The sequence below is a fragment of the Erigeron canadensis genome, chromosome 1 (genome assembly GCF_010389155.1).
Source record: "Erigeron canadensis isolate Cc75 chromosome 1, C_canadensis_v1, whole genome shotgun sequence".
NCBI classification, from domain to species: Eukaryota; Viridiplantae; Streptophyta; class Magnoliopsida; order Asterales; family Asteraceae; genus Erigeron; species Erigeron canadensis.
Genome location: NC_057761.1, coordinates 54,134,847 through 54,151,371, shown reverse-complemented (window position 1 = coordinate 54,151,371; position 16,525 = coordinate 54,134,847). Strand labels below are relative to the sequence as shown.

General features: G+C 35.1%; 2 protein-coding genes across 3 annotated transcripts; one reads left to right on the top strand and one right to left on the bottom strand.

Annotated features, from left to right (window-relative positions):
* Window positions 1–3,818: 3,818 nt before the first annotated feature.
* Window positions 3,819–5,916, bottom strand: LOC122595156 (embryonic protein DC-8-like). Its single transcript, XM_043767481.1, has 3 exons — window positions 5,353–5,916; window positions 4,267–5,025; window positions 3,819–4,079 (listed from the first exon to the last, which is right to left on the bottom strand). Exons 1-3 carry the CDS (start codon window positions 5,914–5,916, stop codon window positions 3,819–3,821), a joined length of 1,584 nt encoding a protein of 527 aa, XP_043623416.1.
* Window positions 5,917–7,463: 1,547 nt separating this feature from the next.
* LOC122604843 (E3 ubiquitin-protein ligase UPL7) lies at window positions 7,464–16,481 on the top strand. Of its 2 annotated transcripts, XM_043777707.1 has the most exons (15): window positions 7,464–7,661; window positions 7,787–7,909; window positions 9,026–9,266; window positions 9,881–10,473; window positions 10,837–11,766; window positions 11,854–12,188; window positions 12,453–12,731; window positions 13,017–13,269; window positions 13,421–13,591; window positions 13,670–13,762; window positions 13,847–13,954; window positions 14,668–14,784; window positions 14,947–15,036; window positions 15,485–15,587; window positions 16,151–16,481. In XM_043777707.1, the coding sequence occupies exons 1-14, from the start codon at window positions 7,638–7,640 to the stop codon at window positions 15,566–15,568; spliced, it is 3,441 nt and encodes a 1,146-aa protein (XP_043633642.1). In that variant the 5' UTR covers window positions 7,464–7,637; the 3' UTR covers window positions 15,569–15,587; window positions 16,151–16,481. The 2 variants fall into 2 exon arrangements, with proteins under 2 accessions (XP_043633642.1, XP_043633648.1); XM_043777713.1 differs by lacking the exons at window positions 13,670–13,762; window positions 13,847–13,954; window positions 14,668–14,784; ... (1 more) ...; window positions 15,485–15,587; window positions 16,151–16,481 and having other exon boundaries at window positions 13,017–13,259; window positions 13,421–13,535.
* Window positions 16,482–16,525: the final 44 nt, after the last annotated feature.

Sequence of the window (16,525 nt, the reverse complement as noted above, 5' to 3'; positions counted from 1 at the left end):
GCTTGATTACGCGACCCGTTTTGGTGGTTGTTTTTCTAGACACATTTAAGATTGTATATCGTGAAATTCGAACCTGAATCCTTTTATAAAAATATCTAAGAAGTTAACCATTATGTCACCTTATAAATGGTTGATTGCATGCTAATTATTATAAAGATAATTTGTTGAGTATGAAATAGTATCAACGGACTAAATTTACAAAGGGCACATGAATGCGGAATGGATGATTGATAACATACACCTTTAACTAGGAACGTGCAAGAGGGTGGTGAACTGGTGATTAATATATTTTGATTTGCTATTATACTAGAAGTGTATTCATGTGATGCACGATATTGTATAGTTTCAACATAAAGACATAACTAAGAGTGATGTTGCTTAGCTTCGTCGATCAGTGGTGATAAGTCTTTAAATTTAAATTTAAGTATATATATATTTAATGTGAAGAAATCGATTAATCTTGATTTTATTACAATTTTATTTTTAATTGTCAATATTTATTATGTTTTAAAATTTGATCCGTATCATACTTTGGGTTGTTTTTTAAATTTTTAAGTTTTTTAAGATATTCATCCTCTCTATTATAAAATACTGATACATATATGTATTGTGCTCCATATATAGTCACATGTAAGGTCTAATACACATTGTAACGCTCGAGTCTCAACTGTTTTAATTTGTTCTTTGCTTATCGTATCTCTTATATTAATAAAACAAGATTGTTTATATAAACTATTTTTAGAAAAAAACCAATGTTATTTTTAGAGAAAAACCAATGTGTCAATTCAACATTTATTTTTATTTGCTTTTTATAAAATTATTACATCATGGAATGTTTTGTATTTTAAATTTCTTTTTTTAATATTTCCTATTTATTTTTTAACCTTAATATTTGAATATTTATCTTTTTGATGTTTATATAATAAAATATATGTTTTCTTTTTAAAATATAAAAAATGGTTAGTCTTGTAGAGGTGATAACAGTAACCCATTAATCATTATCAAGTCTATATGGCGAATTACACAAAGATCAAGTAAATATTAGTAAAAGTTTTATTAAAAATATTCATGTTAAACCCGGGCTTATTAGCTAGTATATGTATTTAGTTCGATCATGTTCCCCTAATATTTAACTCAACTTCTAATTACATTCGCTTCTGCACCTAATTAAAGACACCGTTGATTAACTTGTTTCCAATAAATAGATTCATTGAATGTAGAAGTTTTGTGTCATTGTCTCGCGAAAATTAGGTCCTCATTCTATTAGATTGTGTACTTTTGCATGCACCCGCTTAGTGAATGAATTAGAAAAATATACATTATTTATTTTTATGATTGTTGTCCATATTTTACTGGTAGCGTGGAAATAATTTGTGTTAGTGGCAAACCTTATCATTTAGCAATTCATAATAAAGCCACTTTATATTGATCGTAGTAACGAAGTGTTTAATTAACTTCGTGGAACATCCAATATTTCATACAATTCAAGCGATTCCAAATTGTTAATTGGTTTTAGGCTTAAAATTAGCGATATGATAAAACCTTACACATGTGAGAATGTGAGTGTTATCGAGGTGTTAGTATCGGTTCGACAAACGAAGAACTCAAAAGTATCATGTATATCCTAAAACTAGTCTTGATAGTCTTAAAATATATATAACAAAGATAAATATTAAATAAAATAACAAAACAGGTGAAAAATAACAAAACTTGAATACAACAAATTTAAAAGAATAAACTTTTTTGTAGTAGAAGAAAATACATAATCAAACTATAATTGACAACAAACTAAATTAAAAAAAGATGAAAAATAACAATTTATACTATCTAATAAAACAAACCACCCTTTTTTTCCTCAAACTTTCTACCTTTGAAAAATCAATTTTTTTTTCTTTATTCACTAATTTAAACATCTCCATCTAATATACCTATAATACCCTTAATGAAATAACTAAACTAAAATATCAAATTTAACATCAACTACTTTTAGAAGATTCACCACGATCGTCACCCCCATCGCCTCCCCATTGTTGTCCCCATTGCCGCCTCCACCACCACCTCCGCCATCACTACCCCACCGCGGCCGCATTGCGCAGGCATAAATCTAGTAAGTAAAAAAATTAAAAAATTTTGTTTTGATAGAAACTTTTATGATAATTATAAATATAATTATCTATTTAATAAGTAAAGTACTTCTCATTATAGCTTAGTGGTTAAGCACTATTTTTATATGCTGAATGTCTCGATTTCGAGACATGAGAAGGACATTTGAGGGAATATCACAATAAAGTCACCCAGTGAAGCAAGTTTGAGTCCTGCAGAGGAGACAGAGTTTTATCCCAATTAAATGTCGTGTCTTCAGACGGTTTAGTTGAAAGTTTCTCCTCCTATCAGGTATTGAGGGTGAGAGGGCTCTCTAGTGCGGACCCGATTGATCCTTTGTTGCGAGCAAATAATCTACACTTTAAAAAAAAATCTAGAAAAATGAGAAAGCTCTATAGTAATTAGAAGAGAGTTTTAAGCCTAAATATAGTTTTAAAAGGAGTGCTAAATTTACCCACAACCTATTCTTTTAGTTATAGAAGGTGTTTGAGATTGCGTTATAAAGTGATTATTACGTTTGTAAAACGCAAATAATCTAAAAAAGTGTTTATATGAAAAGTGATTATCGGCTATAAAAACACAATTTTGGAGAAACATGTACCCGTATACATATGCCTTTTCAAAACACAGTTTTAAAAACGCATAATTTATTTTGATAACGCAGATTTTGTGTGTAATTGCAATACCAAAAACCCCATAGTATATATAGATTTTTAATTATTGATATTTCCATCTTTATTTTGTTTCTCAATTATTTATATTCAATTCCTTTTGAAACAACAGAGAACTTTCATTACCATAAAAAATATATTGCAAATTGTGTTAAATGCGTCGTTGTACCGGCATAGCCTAAAAAAACAATATAGCGTTCTTTACAAATTAAACAAATACAACAAAAAGTTGCTATATGCACAATGCAAAACAGATATCGTCATATGAGTATATGACCACTTTCCAAAAGTATATACTCGTAATATGGTAAAATTATGAATATCGCTTCCATTTTCCAAAACTCACTCCCAATATTATACCCTCGTAATTCAAATACTCAAATCGCACCTGCAAAGGTAAAAACATAAAGAGAAAATCATAAACACAAAGATTATTCAAGATTATCTTGTAAAGTTGAAAATTTAACCATTAGGTTAAATTCAAAAGTAAAAATTAAAAAATCATTTTTAATTCTTTACCTTTTATTTTAATATAAAGATCATAAATTTTAATTAAATCAAAAAATCATCAATTTTAACTTAAAAGTCAAACTTACCTAAAAAGTCAAAATTGTCCAAAATTTGTTTGCTTCAAAAAATCTTCACCCTAAACACAATCATTTGACCCAATAGTACGGATTGGGCTTTTATCCAGTAGTGTTGGAAAGAGAAGCCCGATATAACACAACTGTACTTAATTTGGCGCATATAGAATAATTCCATATTAGGATGTGATGACTTAAGAAACTTGGATAGTTAGATTTAAGGGCAAAAAACTGGCTTATCCACCTGACCACTAATCGTGTAGGAAATCGTGTCAGAGAATATACGAAAAAAGCGACCAGTCATTCATAAAATACTAACAGAATCAAACAACCCAAAATACAATACACGAACACATTGATGGAAATAAGCTAAGGTAGGAACAACACATCTAACACCAAGCTAGATATGAACCACATCAGTGCACATCACGATTAACCATTAACTAACATCACGTACAAATCACCGCGTCCCCCTCCCTTCCATCCGTCTCACTTGGTCTTGTCTCACCACCTCCCCCACAGTGCCCAACAATGTATCATCCACATCCACCGCGGCTAGCACTCCTGTTCCTGCAGACGGCGTAGTACTTTCTTCAACTTCCGTCACGGTGAATGTTGTCGCATCACCGCCCCCACGTCGACCGCTTCCACCTTGTCCCTTCAAGTTCATAGCCTCCATTCTCTTCCTTGCATCCTCTTGTGTTAGATCATCAAACTTTGCCTACCCAAATAAACCATACATTTATCCCATTAATTATTTCCACCATTTAATTATATATATATTGTAATTTCACCACATCAAACTCTATTGCCCAAAAATTATTTCTCATATATATAGTACATTGTCATATACGAGTATACATGTAATTAACAAAACATATAAAACCAACTCATCACATCTTACTAACCTTTGTCGCATCACCAGCTTCAGCCATCTTCTCTTTAGCCTCTTCTTTCTTTCCGGTAAGCATATCCATAGCTTTCCTAGCAGTCCCAACAGCAGCATCTTTTATCTCCGCCATTTTCCCTACCGCTACATTTGTCCCTTCCTTTGTTTTCTCAGCCGTGTAGTCTTTGGTAGCCGCCGCCTTGTCAACCGTATAATCTTTGGCTTCGTAAGCTTTTTGTGCGGTGTAATCCTTGTATTGTCCAGTCTTATCCAATGTCACATCTTTAGCTTCTTTCGCCTTCTCCGCAGTATAGTCCTTTGTTGCAGCTGCCTTGTCAAATGTATAGTCCTTGGCTTGTTTCGCCTTATCCATCGTGTAGTCCTTGGTGGATGCCGCGGTATCGACCGTATAGTCTTTAGCTTGTTTTGCCTTCTCCACCACATAGTCTTTGGTGGCCGCAGCCGTGTCAAGGGTTTTGTCTTTGGCAGCGGCTGCTGTGTTGACGGTGTAGTCCTTGGCAGCAGCAGCCGTGTCAAGGGTTTTGTCTTTTGCAGCAACCGCGGTGCTGACCGTGTAATCTTTAGTAGCTGCAGCCTTGTCAAATGTGAAGTCCTTGGCGGCTGCCGCCTTCTGTGCAACATAATCTGCAGCTTCTTTTGTTTTTTGAGCAGTGTAGTCTTTGTACTCCCCCAATTTTCCAACCGTCGTGTCTTTAGCTTCTTTTGCTTTCTCAGCGGTTGCATCAGCTGTCTCCTTAGCTTTTTGTGCAGTGTAATCCTTGTATTCTGCGGCCTTTTGGGCAGCTTCCCTTCCCTTCTCAGCCGTGTAACCCTGACATATCAGATGGTATAAAAAACTCAGGTTTCGGGTTAGCATTTTAATTTTGTAACGATATTGACTTGTATTTTACATAGAAAGGATGATAACTTTGACATACACTCATATTAACTAATAATACGAGCTAGTAATATATACGAGTAGCTGATGCCTGATAATATAGTTTTGTGTATATAGTTAAATAACCTATAATTAGGACTACACAATCTGTGTATATAATCCATCTAAATAACTATGATATCCATTAAAATAACAAATTATATTTACCTTGTACTGTCCGGCCTTCTGCATTGTGGTATCCTTGGCTTCTTTGGCCTTTAGAGCAGCATAATCCTTATACTCGCCAGCCTTATCAGCCGCTTCCCTTCCCTTTTCCATTGTCACATCTTTTGCCTCCCCAGCTTTCTGTGCAGTATAATCCTTGTACTCACCAGCCTTGTCAGCAGCCTCCCCTGCCTTCCCCATCGTCACATCTTTCGCTTCTTTCGCCTTTTGTGCACCATAATCCTTGTATTCTCCAGCCTTTTGTGCGGCCACATCACCACCTTGTCGCATTTCCTCACCAGATTCTTGCGCTTTTCCAGTCACCGCATCTTTCGCTTGGCCCAATGTACCCGTAACCGTTTGCAGTATACTGCTAATGATACCGGGCCGGTCTTGATCATTTGTTGTTGTTGTAACCTGCTCATGCTTTTCAACCACCACTGGACCGCCAACACCACCACCACCACCACCACTACGACGGTTGATATCCTTGAGCTCATCAGCAGCAGCCCTGGCAGCCTTCTCAGCCACCTCTTCTTTCTTTCTAATATCTTGATGTGAAGCCATTTTTTGTAGTTTATTTCTTATCAAAAGCTTTCAAACGAAATAAAATAATACGAGTACCAAAGTTGTTTGTATATGCAAATCTTTCTAATAGAGTGAAATGATTTTGGATTTGATTATGAGTTTGTGGTTGTGATGAGAAGCTGGCCGGATGTATATATTTATAGGAAGGTTTCTAATTATTTTAAAGATAAAGAAGTTTTGGTTTACTTTCCGTGTAAGGATTCGAAACAAGCCAAGCAGGTGGGATCGATGAGGATGGGAGGTACGGTGATGATGTTAGCTATAGCTGCTTAACACGTTGCAGGACGGTGATACACGTGTAACTCATGCAGGCCTATGACGACTTTGGGCTGGCAAGAATTGAAGATATGTGCTTATTCCTAGCTAGATGTACTGCTAAATGTTAGTGTTTTTACTCGTAGTTTTTTAATTACAACCTTTAATAATTACTCGTAAAAAAGTAGCTACGTTACTTTAGAGTCGGATTTGGTTTGATGTTTGGTTTGAAACCGAATAACGAAGTGGGTTAATGGTTTGATTTGGTTTAGAAATTGTTTAATTCACTGAAATCTGATTAAGCATTATTTAATGTTTATTAAAATATTAAGTATAATAATTTTATCTACAAAACTCTAATTATTAAAATACGTCAACATAAAAGTTTAAATGTACTTTGTTATTTTGAATAAATAAAAAGATATTATATAGATATATGGATTAGATGATGATTCAAATATATGAAATTAAGATTGGAAAACAATTTTTATTTACATAGTCAATACCCGATTAAATAACTCGAACTTGCCGTTCAAAAAAATACAGTAATAAAAATAAAAAAAATAAATAATCTGAATTTTATTTAGGTGGTTTTGATTGAAGGGTCACATATATGAATTGGGTATTGAGCACCCAACCGAATAACTCTATTCTCCAAAAACCCAACCGAATGAACACCTCTATTGAAAAGTAAACTTGATATGGTAAAAATGTTATAAAAATAATCTAACCGAAAATATACCTCTAAATTATGGAATCGAAAACAAAATCCCCATCCCTAAATCATATATAATCGAAAACAAAATGCCACACTAACTTTGATTTTTTTAACGGTAAATTTACATGTTTTTACATATATCTAACTCTAATTTTAAAAAGAATTCATTTTTATGAAAATCTTGGTTTTTTGTTTTTTGATCGAGCTTTATATCAACAAGAAATCACTCTTACATTTGATCATATCAACAAGAAATCACTCTTACATTTGATCAACAAAAGTTAGTTTTTTTATTACAACTCTTTATGAGTAATGACTTGAAAAAAATACGAGTAAAAAGATAGGAAAATGATAATGACAGCCCTTAGAGTTGTTACTAGTAACATATTACATACTTAAAAACTTGTACATTATGTATTAAAAATCGCCCCCTAATTTTTCTAACAGCAAGATACAAATTTTAATGTAGCCGATTATGGCTTTCAGTAACAAAACCCAAAGATAAAAGAAAAATTTGGTAGCAACTAAACTACCTTTTAAGGTTATAGGAGTTTCCAAAGGAAAGAAAAGAAAAGAAAAACACTGATTGCTGCGTAAGTCATCCAAATCGGGTTTCTGGACAAAGTCACAACGAAACACTTGTTCTCCATATATACCCCCCTTTCATGACTTTCTTCTTCCTCTGATCCGGTGAATCATTACAGTACCTGCTCTAAATTCCGATCAGATGGACGGACCTCATAAACATCAGGTACAGTATTAATTTTCATTTAATATATTAATTCAACTTGTGTTTGAAATCGATCTATACATGCGATTCTCAGTCTAATAATTGATGAATTAGAAATGATTAGAATTTGAATGTTTGGAAATTAGGTATCCCTACGCGGTGCGAGTGCCAAAGAGATCACTAGAGATGCTTTACTTGAGAAAGTTACCCAGGAGCGTGAATTTCGTAATTATATTCGAAGAGCAACCACTGCTTCTCTATTTATTCAGGTTTCTTAACTTTTTTTTTTTTTTACTTAATATTAAGTACAACATACTTGATGATGACTTTTAGTTTCTAAGGGATAATCGTTTGGAAATGTATTTAACAAAGTATCTAACTTAAAATCGCTTCTATTGTGTATTTGTGTCTACTGAATTTTTAAATATTATTGTTATTCGATGTATTTGGAACGACTTTTGCTAAGTGGCAACATGTACGAATGCTAGTTCACGTCTTACATCAGCTAAGGTACTATCAGATACACACAGTAGTTGGATACACTATAGAATTATTCTTACGATAAACTTTGGACTAAAGTTAAATACATTTTCATGCACTGCACCTACTTTATGACTAACTAGAACTACAATAGGGCGATAGATAACTTTGGGTTTTGTTTTCTTTAAAAAAGAATAAAATCCGATGGTGGCAATAGCTGGCGGTGGTTGATTGATTTTGTATTGGGCGTGGCAAAGAGGTGATGTCTCAACTTTTTTTTTTTATCAGATTGGGGAAAGGGCTGATGTGATGCTTTTCTATAGGTGTTACTTCATCTTAAAATTGGGGTGACAGTTTGGCTTTTATATAAGTGCTACTACTGTGCTAGTATAGATATAGATAGTACCGTCATGCACTGCCGGATTGTGTTAGACTTTTAAGTGTTAATAGGATATGACAAGAAAAAGATGATGTGGTGATCGTGTAATAGTGTTGTTTTATCTTAAAATGGAGAGGAAGTTTTGCTTTATTTACTATAGATCTTCATTAGACAATCAAATTTTATGAAATGGCTATAGTATGTCTCGAACTTTAAAACTTGTTTATTTGTCGATCAACTTTCAACTCTTGCGGTATCTGACCTCATATGACTTGTACACAAGTGACTTGCCAACTTATATGGCTGTAACGTACTCACGTTGTCTCTGGATACATACAATGACAATGAATTGTAATTTGTGAGTTTGATACAAGCAATAGTATGTTTTATAGTAGTATTAGTATACCTACTATATTGTTGTGGCACCTGGCACGTGACAGCACGCATGTCACAGCATGCAAATGTTCAAGTATTGTTGCATGGTTTACTTACATGGATAGGGATTGACTTGTCAAACCTTTTGTAGAGGGTTTGGAGACGCTATACTGCAATGAAGAAGGTAGCTGCACAAGTTCGTGAAGAATGGCTGGAGATGCTCAATTGTCAACCAGTTCCTACAGGCAGAGCTTGGATTTCCAACAGTTTATTGAGACCTGTTCTTTTCTTTGTCACAACTTTAACAACTCGAGGCCGGAAGTTTGAAAATAAAGATGTAGATTGTATGCAGGTCTGCTTCAGAATACTTTTGGAGAGTATAAATTCCAGTGGTATGCCTTTTTTAGCTGTATTAATGTTAGATCTTTCAGCACAATTTTTTGTTCCTAGTTTTGAATTGCAGTTGGTTCTTATGGGTCACCTGTAAACTTTGCATGACGATAGAGTTAGACTTTCAGGGCATTCAGAATGAATGGGCTGTTTATGGTTTTGGTCTGGTTTTTATCTTAGTATCTATCATGTCTAAAACAACACCTGGTACTGTCACTGGATACTCAGAGTGTAACAAAATTTGGTTCAAATGTGTTCACATTGTGACTCTTCAGTTCTTGTAGTCCTTATGTTTCATAAGAGAGGTTGTATGGATTGCAAAGAATGAAAGAAAGTAACTATAGAGAATATGATAGACAGTCAAACTTTAGGGATGTTCAGAAAGAATGTTTGTGATTTACTTGGTAATTTCCTCTCTTAAAAAAAAGTGTTCCGTTGGTCTCTCAACTGCATGATCACTTGGTTATTACAAGAACATGTCTGCAAACTGCGATCGTAGCACATTTCTAAACTTAGATGTGAAAACCTGATAATCTAACACTTCTACTTATCTGTCTATGATTTGAAGCAATTTTGAGCTGAATTCTAATTTTTTATTTGAACTTTTATCCTGAAGATCCACAGAGAAACTTTTGCACTCTTGCCTTATCTAACATTGAAGAGCGAAGAACATGGACATATCAAGCAAAGAAGTTAATTTCCCTATGTGTACTTATTCTTTCAGAGTCTGATTACTCATATCATGAGGGACATCAATTTGTTGTTCTCACCTCTATGGCAATGCGGTTTGTTGTTAGCTTGACTGACTTGAAAGGTTGGAAAGCTCTTAATGAAGTTACGCTTCAAGACGCAGATAGTGCAGTGAAAGGCCTAGTAGGGTACATGTGCAGTGAGAAAAGTCAGCTTTACTTTTCCATAAGAAGATACGTCAGTAGATTGGATGTTCATTTTTCTTCACAAACGGAAACTGTTGGATATGCAGACGATAGATTCTTGATTACCGTGAGTGCAATCACTCTGGCACTGCGACCCTTCAATATTGGCAACATGAATACGACAGAGGATGGGTTTGTAGATATCCAGTCTGCTGCTGAGCAGTACTGTGTTCTTCTGCTCACTATTCCTTGGTTTATTCAACGTCTTCCAGCAGTGCTCTTACCTGCTATAAAGCATAAATCTATCATGTCGCCTTGCTTCAGTCAAATATTGGTAAGGCTTGTGGGAAAGCATGCTAATAAAATACCTAAGGTTACATGGTGTATGATAACCTTGAACCTCTATCACATCATAAATATTTGGTAAATTATCATATGTACTATATTTTACTTTAGTGTTTACTCTAATATTATGGCATTTGATGAAGTTGGCAAATCAAAACTCATACACATATGGGCAACTGATAATTCGTATGTCTATAGCCCAATGTTTTCTCGAATTATGTTTAAGATCTCTTTAATAATTTTTTTTAGCTAATCATTACTCAGTGATGCAATCCTTTGGCATCAAATTTCATTAACATGCTTTGATATATGATGTATGCAAAACTGATCAACCTTTGGCAGGTGATGGCAGATGTCGAAAGAGAAAGTTTTGGAGAAGATTTCAAAGCTGAATAATTTGGAACAGAGTTCAAGTACAAAGATGTTGCCACCTGTTGCTTGGATACTTGCCAACGTTATTTGTCTTGTGATAGACAGCAATTCAAAGGATTCTGGAAAATTCACTCAAGGTCTGGATTTTTCGTCCTACCTCCGTATTGTCATTATTCTTGCTGAAAAGTTTTTAACTTGCTTTGAGGGAGCTCGGTGGACTACAGAAGACCAGTCACCCCAAGTTAATGGCGAGTTATTGGTTGACAATTTTTCTTTTGAGATCCAGAAACAATCTAATTTGTCATACACGGACTTACTGAAGCCTGTCTGTCAACAATGGCATTTGATGAAGCTGTTGACATTGGACAAGGATCCATCCATTCAGAAAGCTGAGTGCGAATTGACAGATGTTGCATACTATTATTCTTGTATGCTCAGGATATTTACCATTCTTAATCCAGCGGTTGGGTCGATGCCGATCCTCAACATGCTCTCATTTACCCCTGGATTTCTTTTAAATCTGTGGGAAGCGCTTGAAAAGTCATTTTTCCCTAAATCAAGCTTCTTTCCCGATGCCAACAGCTCCAGCAGTAATAGAAATGTAGACTTAAGGGATGGGATTTCCAAGAATAAGAAAAAGGGGGTAGCTAAGAATGGAGGCACTAAATGGGTCAATGTTTTTAATAAGATCAGTGGAAAGTCCCAAGGAGAGATCGAGCAGATAGATTCCATTAATAACCTTGATACCCAAATGATTGGGGATGACCCTTCTGATGTATGGGATATTGAGTCTTTGAGGAGGGGTCCCGAGGGTTTAGCAACTGAATCTTGTCATCTAGTCCATCTATTCTGTGCTACTTACTCTCACCTGTTACTCATCCTTGATGACATAGAGTTTTATGATAAACAGGTAATGTGCTCCTTTGCCCAAAGAAATATCCAAAAGTCCCGTTTAGATTCCATTTGAAGTTAATAAATCATTTTGGCAATTATGTAGGTTCCTTTTACACTGGAACAGCAGCGCAAGGTTGCATCAATGGTGAATACATTAGTTTATAACGCTCTTTCCAACAGTGTTCCCTGGCATAGTCGTCCTCTTATGGATGCTGCAGTTCGGTGCCTTCATCTGTTGTATGAAAGAGATTGCAGGCACCAGTTTTGCCCCCCTGCTCTCTGGCTTTCCCCAGCTAAGAAGAATCGACCACCAATTGCTGTTGCTGCCAGAACTCATGAAGTTCTGTCAGCTAATCTTAGATCTGAGGATTCTTTGGTCATCTCTAGTATGCAATCTGTTATCACTACAACCCCACATGTTTTTCCTTTTGAAGAAAGGTAATTGCAAGTTGACGCTGCCAGCATATCGTTAATGTTAAAATTTGCTTGTAAAATGATGGAATCAAGATTAAACTTTGTATTGTCTACCTGTGATGTGGTTTACCCTTCTCTCTCCTTTTAATATCCACAAATGTGCTTCTAGAACATTGAGTCATGAAAGTTAATTGGCTAAGACTTCTTTCTTTGCAAAGAAGCAAGTTGCTTGTAGTTTTAAAGCTCTTGTCACAATAGATCATATAACACAGTTTGGTTTTCTGGCAGAGTTCAAATGTTCAGAGAATTTATTAGCATGGACAAAGCATCTCGAAGAATGGCTGGTGAAATGATTGGACCAGGTCCACAAGCCGTTGAAGTAGTAATCCGACGTAGCCATATTGTTGAAGATGGATTCCAGCAATTAAATTCGCTTGGATCAAGATTAAAGTCTAGCATTCATGTCTCATTTGTTAGTGAATGTGGTCTCCCGGAGGCTGGGCTAGACTATGGTGGTTTATCAAAAGAGTTTTTAACTGACATAGCAAAAGCTGCCTTTGGCCCTGAGTAAGTTAAAGATAAATTCAGGTTGTATGTGTAATGGGTTAAGTATATGAATATCTGCTAAAAATGAAACGGGTTGTAAGTTGCTACACGTGTATTCAAAATTTCATCTTTTCAGAAATTTATGCTGGTGTTTTAATAACATAGTTTTGTTATCATATTTAGTGCACTTGCATAAAAATAAATAATCTAAAAGGCCTTCTTTTCCTGACCTATTGCCTGTCTGTTATTAATCTCTAATAATTTGATATTTCTCAATTAAATTCGCCCACTTTTGTGTTTTCTTAGTTATGGACTATTCACCCAGACCTCAACTTCAGACAGACTTCTAATTCCAAGTTCAGCTGCAAGATTTGCGGATAATGGCATACAAATGATAGAATTTCTTGGAAGAGTTGTTGGCAAAGCACTCTATGAAGGAATATTACTAGATTATTCCTTCTCCCATGTTTTTGTACAAAAGCTGCTAGGCCGTTATAGTTTTATCGATGAGCTTTCAGCACTGGATCCAGAACTCTACAAGAATCTTATGTATGTGAAGGTAAACATTTTTTTTTAATTTGAAATCTAAGAGTAAAGAGCATTTTCTTGATGGTGTCCGGTGTTGGGTATGAGTTGCAAGCAGTATGTGTTATTTGCATAAAGAATTCTATACAAGAAATAGAGATTTACTGCTAGCCCTTTTGCTGCAGCATTATGATGGTGACGTGAAGGACCTGTCACTAGACTTTACAGTTACTGAAGAGTTACCCGGTAAGCGGCATGTTGTAGAACTAAAAGCTGGTGGCAAGGATGTCAGTGTGACAAATGATAACAAGTTGCAATACATATATGCTATGGCAGACTATAAACTTAACCGTCAGGTATATATACTAAGATTGTTATTTGTACTAAGATGTAAAATCTTTTTTAGTTGATATTTTTGATGCTACATACTGTAGGTATTGCCACTTTCAAATGCATTTTATAGAGGATTGACAGATCTTATATCCCCATCTTGGTTAAAATTGTTTAATGCCAGTGAATTTAACCAGGTATTTGATCTTCTTGGGTGTATTTGAGTTTGACTCTTGATTTAACTATAATGGGTAATGCTGATATCCTATGTTTGCTTGAAGCTTCTTTCTGGTGGAAATCATGACATAGATGTTGATGATTTGAGGAATAATACACGCTACACCGGTGGTTACAGTGAGGGCAGTAGGACGGTCAAGCTCTTCTGGGAGGTATATACCCAATATTTCTGTGATTTAGTGTTTTTCCTTTTTAACTTCTCTTTCATCAAAGCTACTGATTGGAATCTGCTACTGGTACTGTTCTCTTTTCCCTTATTTTGGTTTGATGTATATGTCTGATAAGTTCTCTTTACAAGCTTGATGAAGTCATCTTTTTGTTGTTTGCTTGTTGGTTAGAGAAGTTCTTTGTTCATACATATGTTGTCCCATGAATTATTGTTGCCAGATAGGGGCTTCCCGTTTTCTTAGAAGCATATCTTAAATAAGTTTAAACGCAGGGCAACCTGTCCCCGGAACCACATTGGATCCCCATCATGACCTCCACATAAGGTTTTTCATGCCTGTGAAAGACCTTCACTTAATACCCACATGATTTGGGATCCCTCCTAAGGATCGAACCCGCGTTTCTCAACTTCACATGTGGGCCCAATTTGCATTGGTAACGGGTATCCCCTCCATCTATTGATGGATTGGTGAAGTATATCTCTATTACTTACTGATTGTAACATAGTCTTCATTGCTTCTACATGAAATTGAGCCAAGCTGTGAATTTTCTATGATAATTGATACATGTTTTCTGAAATTAGTTCTATCCTCCAATGGTCTGTTAGGCTGTTACTCATAATGAGAATTGTTTACATTTGATGCCTGCTCATTTTCGTTTGGAGTTAGTCATAAATATTATACTGCTTACCTTGACTCAGGTCATAAGAGAATTCGAGCCAAAAGAACGTTGCATGCTCATGAAGTTTGTGACAAGCTGCTCTCGAGCGCCATTGCTTGGCTTTAAACACCTGCAGCCAAGTTTTACTATTCATAAGGTTGTGTCTTTTACATTTATGGCCTGTAAATGTGTAATAAACCATTATCAGTTGGAGAATGATACAAGGAAAAAATGATTCCAGATTATCAAAAAATAGTTTAGTAGATTCGGATTTGGTAGGTTGATTATCAAAAAATAACTTACCATCTAATGTATTTAGGTTGCATGTGATATACCTCTTTGGGCAGCATTTGGAGGACAAGATGTGGACCGTCTTCCATCAGCTTCAACGTGCTATAATACTCTTAAGGTACCTGCTGCCATTGTTACAACCTGTTCTTCAAAGTTCTCAACATTTGGTTATTGAGGTGTTTTCTTATTAATGTATAGTTAGTAGCAGAGGTGACAAAATGAGGGGGTTGGGGAGTGTGTTGAAATGAGTAATATTTTGTATGACCTGACACACATTTTGTCTATCATTTTCAGTTTTACAGATAATAAAGGTATGAAGTTCAGGATATCACACAAAAAAATTATTTTATTTGACTGCTGATATTTTTTTTTCCTTATAACATGGTAATGCAATAAAACTACGCTTTGGGCAGCTCTCCACATGTTTGACCCATTTTCTTTTCTAAACTTCTATTAGTACTCATTAGAGATGAAACATTATTAAATAAATTGGTTGAAATTGCCACCTTTAGTTGGTTGGAATCTATCTTGACCTAATATGCTTCTATTTTACTCCTTACTTGCAGCTCCCAACTTATAAACGATCAAGCACGTTAAGAACAAAGCTACTTTATGCCATCAATTCCAATGCAGGATTTGAACTGTCGTAGATACATAGTGTGTGCATAGGTAATCTTTCTCGACTACGGTGCCTCCTTTTTCCCACTATGTACAATGTTTGTCCATGGTTCCTGCATGATGTGCTACACCACAGCCTGATCGTTCTAAAGGATCCAAGTATTGAGTGACAATCACTTCAAAATATCCAACCATCCTTTGTGAGACGATATATTTCAACTGAACTTACTACTGAAAAACAACAAAAACCAACCTTCTTTAGCAAAGCCTTACCCATAAGAACATCTTCACCGTCTAAAACCAATATACCATATTTGGTTCTTTTTTGGCGCAACACCAAACTCTTGATCAATTTGCACCAAGTTCGGTGTAACACCATATTTATAAGTCTCATTTTAGCTCTTTTATACAAAGTTATCTTAACTTGATTGATTTCTATATTTAAATGTTAAAAACAAAATTTAAAATTAATTAATTTATGTAAAATAGCGTAGTAGAAATCGAACTTGGGGTAAATATTTGGCATGAACATTGGAGTGAACCAACTTTGGTGCGTGAAGAATCTCATTTTACTCGAAGTATGTCTCTAATACCTTACTGTTATGTATTTTCAGAGATAGAGTTGTAGATTGGGGCCATGCTGCTAAGCTTCACCAAACCTTGTTAATAACAACAGTCGAATATTCGGAACCGCTTTGATTTTTTAAGTTGTGAAAGATGTTTGAAAGCTTGAATACAACACAGCAACGACAACATCGAGACCCAATCCCTGCATGCGAGGCATGAGGGTTTGACAGCTTGAAAACTGGTGCAAAGTTTTTTTTTTTTTTAGTGATTTTGTTATCATATTGATTATTGAGAACCTTACCCTGTCTTTGCTGCCCTTGTTACATAATTATATTTTTTTACTCTCCTGGTTGTGTTATGTAATTATATTCTCTCTCATATTTTGTGGAATTTTTTGTATGGATGCTACAAATTTCGAGCCG

Coding starts and splice junctions, on each gene's coding strand:
- LOC122604843 (XM_043777707.1), top strand. CDS start 7,638: ATGGACGGACCTCATAAACATCAG. Junction 11,767..11,853: donor TAGAGTTTTATGATAAACAG/GTAATGTGCTCC, acceptor GCAATTATGTAG/GTTCCTTTTACACTGGAACA. Junction 15,037..15,484: donor CGTGCTATAATACTCTTAAG/GTACCTGCTGCC, acceptor CCTTACTTGCAG/CTCCCAACTTATAAACGATC.
- LOC122595156 (XM_043767481.1), bottom strand. CDS start 5,916: ATGGCTTCACATCAAGATATTAGAAAGAAAGAAGAGGTGGCTGAGAAG. Junction 5,026..5,352: donor AGAAGGCCGGACAGTACAAG/GTAAATATAATT, acceptor GCAGAATACAAG/GATTACACTGCACAAAAAGC. Junction 4,080..4,266: donor AAGCTGGTGATGCGACAAAG/GTTAGTAAGATG, acceptor TTATTTGGGTAG/GCAAAGTTTGATGATCTAAC.